The sequence below is a fragment of the Amblyraja radiata genome, chromosome 13, assembly GCF_010909765.2.
Source record: "Amblyraja radiata isolate CabotCenter1 chromosome 13, sAmbRad1.1.pri, whole genome shotgun sequence".
NCBI lineage: Eukaryota > Metazoa > Chordata > Chondrichthyes > Rajiformes > Rajidae > Amblyraja > Amblyraja radiata.
Window position 1 is genome coordinate 38475446 of NC_045968.1, and position 12289 is coordinate 38487734.

The 12289-nt window shown below is 42.8% G+C and overlaps 1 protein-coding gene across 2 annotated transcripts in view; it reads right to left on the reverse strand.

Moving 5' to 3' along the window:
• Positions 1 to 12289, reverse strand: part of med12l (mediator complex subunit 12L) — a 586849-nt gene that overhangs the window by 16883 nt on the left and 557677 nt on the right. For both annotated transcript variants that reach the window (XM_033031832.1, XM_033031831.1), the window contains exons 40-43: positions 9484 to 9540; positions 6309 to 6395; positions 3900 to 4117; positions 2652 to 2805 (exon numbers count right to left, since the gene is read on the reverse strand). In XM_033031832.1, coding sequence (XP_032887723.1) covers positions 2652 to 2805; positions 3900 to 4117; positions 6309 to 6395; positions 9484 to 9540 — 516 coding nt within the window. The remainder of the gene's footprint in view (positions 1 to 2651; positions 2806 to 3899; positions 4118 to 6308; positions 6396 to 9483; positions 9541 to 12289) is intronic.

Genomic DNA, 12289 nt, shown 5'->3' on the forward strand with positions numbered 1-12289 from the left:
GATCTTATCAAATGCTTTCTGAAAGTCCAGGTACACTACATCCACTGGCTCTCCCTTGTCTATTATCCTGGTTACATCCTCAAAAAAATCCAGAAGATTCGTCAAGCATGATTTCCCATTTGTAAATCCATGCTGACTCGGACCGATCCGGCCACTGCTATCCAAATGTGCCACTATTTCATCTTTTATTATTGACTCCAGCATCTTCCCCACCACCGATGTCAGGCTAACTGGTCTATAATTCCCTGTTTTCTCTCTGCCGCCCTTCTTAAAGAGTGGGACAAGGTTAGCTACCCTCCAATCCACAGGAACTGATCCTGAATCTATAGAACATTGGAAAATGATCACCAATGCAACCACGATTTATAGAGCCACTTTTTTAAGTATCCTGGGACACAGACTATCAGGCCCTGGGAATTTATCAGTCTTCAGTCCCATCAGTCGACCCAACACCATTTCCTGTCTCATGTGAATCTCCTTCAGTTCCTCTGCCACCCTGTCTACTGAATAGCGCTGACCCATCCTCCCCTTTCCAACATTAGTCTACATAAGACTTAATATAAAAATCGCTTTACATTGAATATTTTAAGATAGCAATCAGTGTGCAAAATAACACACTTTTAAGGAATTATGTACCTGCCCTCTTAGATCCTGCTGCTCCACAACACTCACCAAAACCCTATTGTTCACTGTTTCGGTTCTGCCCATGTTAGCGCTCCCAAAATGCAATGCCTCACATTTCTCTGTATAAAATTCCATCAGCCCACCTGCCCGACGGATCAAGATCCTGCTGCAATTTTTGACAACAATCTTCAATATTTACGATACCACCTTCTTTTGTACCCATCTGGCCCAATACATTCACTAGTTAAAGTTAAAATTGGCATAGATGATAAGGCAGCATGCCATGAATCGAAACCCAATGGATACCATTGTGTGGAAAACTGCTTGCCAAATCTTTCGGGTTACCATATGCTCGCTGGATGGATTAACTTATGGAAAATCAGCTGTGCAATTAAAGTCAATATTTACTTTGATTTTCGACGACTATATAGCTATTTCAAAATATTAACTGGAGGTTGAAGGGGAGAAAGCAGGCTAATGAAAATGGAAAATATCCCATATTTTACACACTTTGATTGCTATCTTTAAATATTCAATGTAAAGTGATTTTTATTTTAAGTCTTATGTAGACTAACGTAGGAAAGGGGAGGATGGGTCCGTGCTATTTAGTAGACAGAATGTTCAGGTATGCGTCTCGTTCCTTCTTGCTGGTATCTATGGTGATTGTCTCACCAGACGTTGCTTAAGCTGTTCAAAGGTCTGACCGCCTAATTTAATTAATACATTTTATTTTTTAAACATTTTGTAATTTTTTGGGGTATTACAAATTCTATACATTTGAAATCATGTTTTAAAAATTTTAAAGGTCATATGCCATATTGGTGCATAGCTTTACGAAAGAGCTCTGGGTCTAGAGCCATGTCATTATTCCAATTATGTAGACAACAAATGTTCCAGGTTTCAGCGTATGTTAAGATTTTTCAACAAATGAAAAGATTTGTTTCCCCATTAAAACAAAGGAAGGGTGCCGCAGTGGTGGAGTTGCTGCCTTACAGTGCCAAAGACCTGGGTTTGATCCTGACTTTGGGTGGTGTCTTCACAGGGTTTGTACGTTCTCCCTGTGTCCGTGTGGGTTTTCTCCGGGTGCTCTGGTTTCTTCCCACATCCCAAAGACATGCACGTCTGTAAGTTAATTGTCTTTGGCAAAAAGTTGTAAATTGTCCCTCGTGTGTAGCATAATGTTAGTGTACGTGGTAATCACTGGTCGTCGCAGACTTGGTGGGCTGAAGGGCCTGTTTCCGCACTTTATCTCTAAAGTCTAAGGAAATGGGTTGCAAGGTACAAGTTTGACAATGCAGAATTATACCCCTGTGCTCCCCTAAGTTAGCAGACTTCTGAACAGTCCTTCTATAAGCTAGGGTACTGTCCGATTCACCTCTAACCGACATTGGACCTTGTCTCTGTATTGAGGATTATATTCTGCACTCTGTATCTTCATCTTTGCTCTACCTATTGTACTTGTGTTTGACTTGATTGTATTGACGGAGGGTATATCTGATCTGTTTGGATAAAGCATAGAAAACAAAGCCTTTCACTGTTCCTCAGTACACGTGATAATAATAAGCCTAAATCTAAAGGTAGTGTACTGGGAAAAACACCAGGGTGCAAAATATAGTGTTTCTGCACTCCTGAGGTCTGTGTACAAAACTGTATGGATGCAGAAACATGGAACTGCAAGTGCTGGTTTACAAAGAAGGACACAAAGTGCCAGCATAACTCAGCGATTCAGGCTGCATCTCTGGAGAACATGGATAGGTGACTTTTCCAGTCGGGACCCATCTTTAGACTGATTTTTGTACTCAGTACAGTACTAATCTTCCTATTTAAGGAAGGATGTGAATGGATTGGAAGCAGTTTAGTTTTCTTTCCCATTGCTTGACCTATTGTACATGAGTTTGACTTGATTGTATTTATAGCAATATCTGATCTGACTGGATAGCGTGCAAAACAAAGCTTTTCACTGTACCTCGGTACATGTGCCAATTATAGACCTAAACCGAAATGGGGTTTGCGATACCGAATCCCACCTGTAGGAGTCGTTGCTGTCGCAGTTGTTGCTGCCTTTGTCGCATCTGTTCTTGTGAGAGTTGTACTGCGCCAAGGTTTGCATGGGGGCTTGACGTCACATGGTCAAGACCGGCTGCTATCAAAGTGCTCTGTTGCAGAGGTTGATGGGTGAGCCTGTGTTCAGAGAACATTGCAAATATGATTAATGCACCCAACACAATACATCACTGGAGTAGTGTAGGAATGAACTGCAGATGCTGGTTTACATTGAAGATAGACAAAAAATGCTGGAGCAACTCAGTAGATCAGGCAGCGTCGCCCTCTATGTATCAGGGACCTGGGGTGGCGAATGTTGCACAGAGCAGTGGTGTGTAATAGATATTTAAGTTGGTTCGCGGACTCGCCAGTCGCTTGTCACTTCTGCGCGGTGGAAGAGACCGTGTTCCATGTGTACATGGAATGTTAAGGGTTTCAGCCCCTGTTTGAGTATCTGAAGGTGCCACCCCTCAGGTTTCTGACTGCATTTCAGTCCCACGCTCTTGATCATTGGTCACCCAGTACAAAGGCTCGGATGGTGGGGGTGGAATTTCCCTATCGGTTTGGTCCTAGGCCTGGCCAAGATGGCCATTCAAGACTCAAGACAGCGGGCAGTCGAGGGCTGTGCCTGAGTCGGCTTCCTACTCCTCTTCTGGACCTACGTCTGTGCTCACATGTCCCTGGAGAGGGACCACGCTGTGTCCACTGGAAATCTGGAGGCCGTACATGAACGCCGGTCACTGCGGTTTGGGGGGGGGGGGGGGGGAGGTTGAGGGCATCATGGATATGGATGATAATGTTGAAATTTGATGATTAGCCTAGTATAGAGATACTGCGTGGAAACAGGCCCTTCGGCCCACAAACTCAGCACTGACCGGCGAACTGCGTACACTAGGTCTATCCTGCACACTAGGGGCAATTTACAGAAGCCATTTAACCTTCAAACCAGTACATCTTTGTAATGTGAGAGGAAACAGGAGCACCTGGAAAAAACCCAGGTGGTCACAGGGAGAATGTACAAACTCCGTACAGACAAGCACTATAGTCAGGATTGAACTCGGGTCTCTGGCGACGTTAGGCAGTGATTCTACCGGTGCGCCACTGTGCTGCCCTGATGTTTGCAAACTGCTGGGCAGTTTTGACTTTTGCAGTACTTTGCAACTGTGATAATGGGATAAAATTGCTGTGTTAAGGAAAAAGTACAACAATGCCAAGTGACAAGCTACACTTACCGCTGGGTGCCCTGAAGATTCGGTGGGTAGGGGGAGGCTTGCTGGTGTATGTAGCCACTGGGCTGTTGTTGCATTTGCCTGATGCGGTCCATCAGCCCCGGGTTAGAAAGGGCAGCCTGGTATGGCTTGGCACTGTAGCTGGGCGACAGCATGCTATTACCAGCCTGCTGCTGCAGAGACATCTGAGTGCTGTATGCAGTGTATCCATGAGGCAGGGCCTGCACAAGGCAAGATTAATAACAAATGAATGTCCATACAAAATCGGAAAATGCTGGAAAATCTCCGTCGGTCAGGCAGCATTGAGTAAAGTGACACCTCAACATTTTGGCTCTGCAATAGTCCGTCAAGATGAACAGTGTCACCCACTCCATATAAATCTCAGACCAATTTCACAACTAGGGAAATTAACTACCTTTCCTTTCCACCTAATACTTTCCCAGTTATAGACTCACAGTCATAATTAATTGCCCATTTGGTTCATTAGTTCTCCCACTGGGTTCAATAGTTATCTCGTTTTGTTCGTGAGTTACTCATTTAACTTTTCATGCTTTAGACTATAGACTTTAGAGATATTTACCGTCCATTCCCTCCGCAGATGCTGCCTGACCCGCTGAGAAACTCCAGCACTTTGTGCTTTGCTCGGCATAAACTTTGACTGGATCTACATTAGGGCAATCCATCTGGGACATGCCTTCCCCCCATGCTCCTGCAAATTCTTTCCTTTCCGATACATATCCAGTTCTGTCTTGAACACTGTGGTTGAATATGTCTCCACCACGATCCCTGGCAGTTCACTTTCAGATCCTAACTACACGTCCAAAATTGTTCTTTCTTGGCTTGTAGTCCAACCACAGTGCTCTGGGATTGAAATTCATCCTTTATGCGTGCTCTAAATCTATGCCTTAGCATCCGTGAGAGTCTGTTCCACTTCCGAAGTGTAAATCAATGGAAATAAGCTTTGAATGCAGAGTTTGGTGCTCGTGTGGTAATATAAGATGTCTGCAAAGTATGTGCCGAGGACGAATTAAAACAAAACAAAGCTGGGGACTATGAATTAAAACAACCAAACCTTTTGATTCTGAGGGACTAGGAATTGGCTTATTTCGAAGGGAACTGGGTGAAAAACAATCAGGGTGGCACAGTGGAGCAGCTGGTAGTGCTGCTGACTCACAGCGCAGGAGGCCCAGTTTTTGATCCTGACTTTGGGTGCTGGTTGTGTGTTGAGTCTGTTTCCAAAGACGTGCGTTTCCCAAAGACATGCGTTATTGCAGGTTAACTGGCCTCTGTAAATTGTCCCCGGCGTGCAGGGAGTGGATGTGAAAGTGGGATAATATAGAACTTTAGTGGGCGCGGCTGATTGATGATCGGCGTGGACTCGGTGAGCCAAAGGACCTGTTTCTATGCTCTATCTTGAAACTAAACTGAATGCAAGTACAGAGTTAATGAGGTTTCAAGTGGAATCCGTGCAGAGAAAGAAAGAACTCAGTAGGAACTGTGTAATCTGGACATGGACATGTTATTATTAAAGCCATATCTTATTCTTTATTGTGTAGGAAAGAACTGCAGATGCTGGTTTAAATCGAAGGTAGACACAAAATGCTGGAGTAACTCAGCGGGACAGGCAGCATCTCTGCAGAGAAGGAATGGGTGACGTTTTGGGGAGTGGGCAGGGGAGTGGGCGGGACAGAGAGAAAACGTGACAGATAGAACGTAAGACTTTCTTTATTCTTTATTGCTACATTTGCAGAGAAAAGCAGGCTCTGTAATCTGGTTTTCTCATGGTCTTCACTGATACTCAAGAAACATTTCCACTTCTATTAATTAAAGGTCTTGCTGAAAGGTATGAAAAAACAATACAGTATCTCATAAACCAGTGTACTCTCCATAATCTGGCGTACTGTTTGCTACACCTCTACCCCATTGTGGACACTGGGCTTTGTCTCTGGAACTGATGCGCTACAATGCTGAGGGGCAGCATGGTGGTACAGCAGAAGAGCTGCTGCTTTCCAGTGCCAGAAACCCCATCCTGACTACGGGTGCTATCTGTAAGGAGTTTCACGTCCTCCCTGTGACTGCGTAGGATTTCTCCGGGTTTTGACAGAGACATGGATAGGAAAGGTCTAGGGGGATAAGGGCCGAACGTGGGCAAATGGGACGTGCAGATGGGGCATCGTGGTCAGCATGGACAAGTTGGGCTGAAGGGCCTGTTTCAGTGCTGTATGGTTCTTTTACTCTCTATGACTAAGTACCTGAAGTGATTGTAAACAGGACCCTGGAGCCAATTGATGCTTTCAACAGATAGGAAAAGGTGAGCAATGATGAGATGGGAGCGGTGATCCATAAATAATCGATTGATGTTACCATTCCAAGCACAATGACGAGAGCAAATCTCATTTTGAAATTGCCTACCTGTGCCTGCTGAATACCAGGGTACTGCGGGAGCTGGACAGTTCGGACCTGTTGGGTGTAAGATCCACTTTGGTCAACTGTATGGCCCTGCAAGAAGTCAAATCAGAATGTTTCAGATTTCTTACATAGAGCACCCGATAGTGGCATTCAAGAGGTTTTTAGATAGGCACATGAATATGCAGGGAAGGGAGGGATGTCGATCACATACATGCAGAGGAGATTAGTTTATCTTGGTATCGTGTCCAGCACAGACATTATGGGCCAAAGGGTCTGTTTCCATGCTGTATCTCTAAAGTTTAGAATAAAGTCCAAAGTCTAAATAGACCTTATGACTTGCACCTGGTCTCCCATTCAATAAAAATATGGCTTATCTGATCTTGAACTCAGCTCCACAAGAGACCCTTCCTCTGGACTGAAAGTGGAGAGGAGCTGGCCAGTATAGAAGGTGGCAGCGCAGAGTAAGAGCTGGCAGATCTAGGTAAGGAGGGATGGATGATTCTTTGGGGTCAGAAGGGTAGAAATGACAACAAAGGCTGGGTTGTGATAGCTGGAGAGGAGCTATCACAGGAGATCCATGGGAAGGAGAGTTGAAATGTTTCAACCTGAAGAAATGTCTCTTCCCGAAACATCCTCTATTCCTTTTTTCCAGAGATAATGCCTGACCTGTTAAGTTACACCAGCATTTAGTGTCTATCTTAGGCCAAACCAGCATCTGCAGTTCCTTCCTACACAACCCCTCTAGTATGAAGTCTATTCCCCTTATAATAAAATCAGTAACACTCCCTTAGATTCCATCTACAGTTTACACTTGCAGGGAATGTTTTTTTTTATCCAGAGGATTTACTTTATCTTGGTTAGTTTATCTTGGCATCATGTTTGGCATAGGCATTGTGGGCCAAAGGGCCTGTTCCTGTGATGTGCGATGCTAATGTTCTAATTATATATGCAGAAATGGTCAGCTTTGGACCAGTATGAATAGGGTAAACGTGGGAGTTTGATCTACTCATGCTTGAGTTCCCTGATGTGCAGATATTAATAAATTAGCATCAGTAGCAAAATAAATATCTGTGTATGTGTGCTCTCAAGGCTGGCCATTGTTTGTTTTGGGCTTGATAATTGGCAGCCGTGTACTTTTTAAACTCATGTTTTGTTAAGCATTCTTGGCTCCCAAGGCTGTCTGCACATGTGATCAGCACCCTTGACGTTCAGTCAGTTAGTTCTGGCTGACACTCCAATGCAGCACTGACTGAGCACCACACTGTCAGAAGCACTGGTTTGCAGAAGAGGTATTAACTCCAAGACTAACTTGCGGATTGAGGTAAAAACAAAAGATCTAGCAGCATTATTTTAAGGATTAGCAGTTGAATTATCTTCATCATCTTATTCTTCAATCAAAACCACTAACAACCTGGATTAGTGGGTATTAGCTATCAGGATAACATGGGCAGCTTTGATAGACACAAAGTGCTGGAGTAACAGCAGGTCATAAATTATAGCAGCAGAATTAGGCTATTCGGCCCATCAAGTCTACTCCGCCATTCAATCATGGCTGATCTATTTTTCCCTCTCAACCCCATTCTCTTGCCTTCTTCCCATAACCTCTGACACCCTTACTAATCAGGAATCTGTCAATCTCCACCATAAAAATATCCACTGACGGGCCTCCACAGCCGTCTGTGGCAATGAATTCCTCAGATTCACCACCCTCTGACTAAAGAAATTCCTCGGTAGCAAAAATGCTGGAGGAACTCAGCGGGTGAGGCAGCATCTATGGAGAGAAGGAATAGGCGACTTTTCGGGTTGAGACCCTTCTTCAGACTTCACTCTATTCCTTCTCTCCATAGATGCTGCGTCACCCGCTGAGTTCCTCCAACATTTTTGTCTACCTTCGATTTTTCCAGCATTTGCAGTTCTTTCTTGAAGAAATTCCTCTTCATCTCCTTTCTAAAGGTGCGTGTTTTTATTCTGAGGCTATGGGCTCTGGACCTAGACTCTTCCAATAGTGGAAACATCCTCTCCACATTCACTCTATCCTGGCCTTTCGCTGTTTAGGCAGCATCTCTGGAGAAAAATGATAGGTGATGTTTTGTGTCAGGACCCTTCCTTTGAAACATTTTAACTAGGAGGGGGAGGGGGAGGATGCAGAGCTGCAGGCCAGGACAACCAGGGCCAGCCATAAATGACCACATGTTAAGTCATTAATTCATCGAGTTGGGACAAATCATCGGTGATTCATCAAATTGGGATATGTATACAAAATACTGATAGCAATTATATAAAGTCATCAATTTGCATTTTTAAACAAGAAACATTTTATTTCTGAGGTGTTGCATATTCAGTAATCTAATTGAGATTTGCTGTCGACAAAAAAGTTATGAGATTCAAATTATAAGAGCAAAAGCTGACAATTTAAAAAAAGGGATTATTTTTTTTAAATAGATGAGGCTAATTCCAAGTGGTTGCAAATAGAATATTTAGTGCAGTAACCCATGCGAGGTCAGTTCTAGTCTGAAGAAGGTTCCAACCCAAAACATCACCTATTCCGTTTCTCCTGAGATGCTGGAGTTACTACAGCATTTTGTGTCTATCTATTGTTATTTAATATCAATGTACAGGATTGATTAAGACAAAAATGTTAATTGTCTCATATGATCATAAGCGATAGGAGTAGAACTAGGCCATTTGGCCCATTAAGTCTACTACGCCATTCAATCATGGCTGATCTATCTCTCCCTCCTAACCCCATTCTCTTGCCTTCTCCCCACAACATCTTCAACTCTTCCTATTCCATTCATAATTTTTTTGGGAAAATGGTCAAATTAGGTTAGCTCCTCTCTACCAGCTTTCTTCCCCCCTACAATCAGACTGAAGAAGGTTCCCGGCCTGAAATGTCACCTCTCCATGTTCTCCAGAAATGCTGGCTGACCTGCTGAGTTACTCGAGCATGTTGTGTCCTTTTTTTCAAACTAGAGCTCAGTTCCCTTTACCAAAATACATTGGCTGTTCGTCCTCCTTGTTACTTGGCTCAGATAATTCAGACTATGTTTTAAAACTGTGGCAGCCTTTTGTAAGGAATCCTTTGTAACAGCTTTTGGTTTAAAGTTTTTAAAAAAAAGAAGTAAATTTAAAATGAAGTAACGTAAAGCAGAAAAGTGAATGCAAATTGCTGGGTTACCATAATGCTGAAATTGTTATAGCCATCCTGGAGGGTAACAGCTGGATTACATGAGTCCTGGAGAGAAAAGGATAGGGGAGAAGGGCAAGAAAATGGCAGACAGAATCAGTGGGAGCGTTTAACGGAGGGAAATAATTTGCTTATAGCATCATTTCACATCAAAAGCACATCATCATTCACATTTACAAATATCATCCATATAATAGAGAGAAATTATAGATACAATTGTGTTTAATCCATATTTAAAACAAATTATGGTTTATTATTATAACAGTTGTTTAATGTATTATTGTCATGTGTACCGAGGTACAGTGAAAAACTTTTGTTTACATGCAATCTAGAGACGATACATGCAAAGAAAAGACGATACATGAATACAATCAAGCCGTCCACAGTGCATAGATAAAGATAAAGATACTACATTTAATGCAAGATTGTCTGAAAAAGTCAGATCAATGATGGTTCAAAGGTCGGTGGATAGGAGGTCAGGACCTCTCTCTAGTTGGTGATAGGATAGTTCAGTTGGGTCTAATGTAAATGGAGCATGTTGATTGGTGTGGGCAAGTTGGGCAAAAGAACATGTTTCATCACTATATAACTCTATGATCCTTAATTACAAGTTTGGAAATATATGTCCAAGAACCACAGAACATTGGACCTGTCTTTCAGCGTCATTTGTCTAGATTTAAGTCTATTTTTGCTTGTCTCTGCTCACTTGGTCCAAAGCATTGGGAAATCTTTGGGCTGAAGCAGATATTTGGCTGTAGTTGCCTGCGAAACACACGCAGTGTGTGGAGGCTGCCACGTTGAGTCTGATGTAACTCAGATGACAAAAATACTGCCAACTCAAATCTACAACAAATGTAACTTGACACAGCTGGGTGTGTCAGTTTTATTGGAAACACATGATAATCAATGTCCAACTTTGATCCTGCAACATATCTAAGATTTTCCTTTAAGTCCCTGAATAAATAATTCCAACCAAAATCTCTACAACATAATTGTGGTACAGTTGCAAAAAAAAAAGGATTTGCCTGTGCGATTCATCTGGTTGAGTTTTTATAATGCGAGATGCCTAATGGGAAAAATCTTTGCAAGCTTGCACAAGGTGATAGTATTTAAAGAGGTCTGGTGTGGGGAGGGTGGATTTTCCTGAAATGTATCAGATTGCATGGGGTGGCACAGTGCTGGAGTTGCTGCCTTACAGCGCCAGAGACCCAGGTTCGATCCTGACTATGGATGCTGTCTGTACAGAGTTCTCCCTGTGACCACGTTGGTTTCCCCCCGGGTGCTCTGGTTACCTCCCACACTCCAAAGGCTTACAGGTTTGTTGATTAATTCACTTTGGTAAAAAAATGTAAATTGTCCCTAGTGTGTCGGACAGTCCTAGTGTATAGGGTGATCGCTGGTCGCCGAGGACTCGGTGGGTCAAAGGGCCTGTTTTCGCACTGTATCGCTAAACTAAACTAAACTAAATTAAATAGCATATGGTGCTCCCCCTATTATGCCATTAACCCCTCTTTCATTTAATGGCATATTTCCAGTCGGTTTCCTTCTCTTAGCTCAGTCATACAGCGGAGAAACTAGCCCTTTGGCCCAACTTGCCCATGCCGAGCAAGATGCCCCAACTACGCTTGTCTCTCCTGTCCACGTTTGGTCCATATCCCTCTAAACCTTTCCTATCGATGTGCCTTTTATGCCCATCCCAATGTCTTCAATTTATATCAAAATGTCTTTCAAATATTGTTATAGTAACTGCTACCTCCTCTGGCAGCTTGTTCCAAATACCAGTGTGAAAAAGCATCCTCTGTGTGAAAAATCTCTCGGATTCCTATTAAATTTTGCCTCCTCACCATAAATCTATGTCCTCTGGTACTTGATTCCCATACTCTGGATAAAACACTTTTCTGAAACTTAAAGCAAGCTTATTTCTAAGAGGCAGAAGAGAATGCAGATGCTGGAATCCTGAGAAAAACACAAAGTACTGGAGGAACTCAGTGGGTGAGGTAGCATCTGACCCGCTGAGTTTGTCCAGCGTTTTGTGTTTTGCTTAAGCTAATCTCTCATACTGAAAGTTTATTGATTTATAAAGTTCACCCCAGGCAGATGCAACTATGATAGGATGCTTCACTCATCTATAAAACATAATTGCTGCCATTGTTTCACCAAAGAAATTGACCCAAATATATTTTGAAGTCTGTGGCGCTTTTTATACTTTTATAAGTTCATAAGTTATAGGAACACAATTAGGCCTCTTCGGCCCGTCACGTCTATTCCACCATTCAATCATGGCTGATCTACCTTTCCCTCTCAACCCCATTCTCCTGCCTTCTCCCAATAACCCATGACTCCCATACTGATGAAGAGTCTATCAATTAAATTAAACAAACCATCCTACCAACAACTGGAGAGCAGTCCTAAGCTACTATCGACCTTATTCGTGTTATTCCTTTTGTCATGTATCTGTACACTGGGATGGCTCGATTGTAATCGAATTGAATTGAATTGAATACATTTTATTAGCCAAATTTGTATACACACAAGGAATTTGCCTTGGTGATTTGCTTGCAAGTAACAACACGATATACAGTAGACAATTAAAAATAAAACATTATAATTTAAACATGTGAAGAATGAAATAAAATACCAGAGCAAAAGGAGGCTTTTGGCTGTTGAGTAGAGCTACTGCTGTGGTGGCTTTGACAGTCCGGAGTCGCCCTCCAGAGGGAAGTGCTTCAAGGAGTTTGTGGCCAGGGTGAGAGGGGTCAGAGATGATCTTACCCGCTCTCTTCCTGGCTTTTGCAGT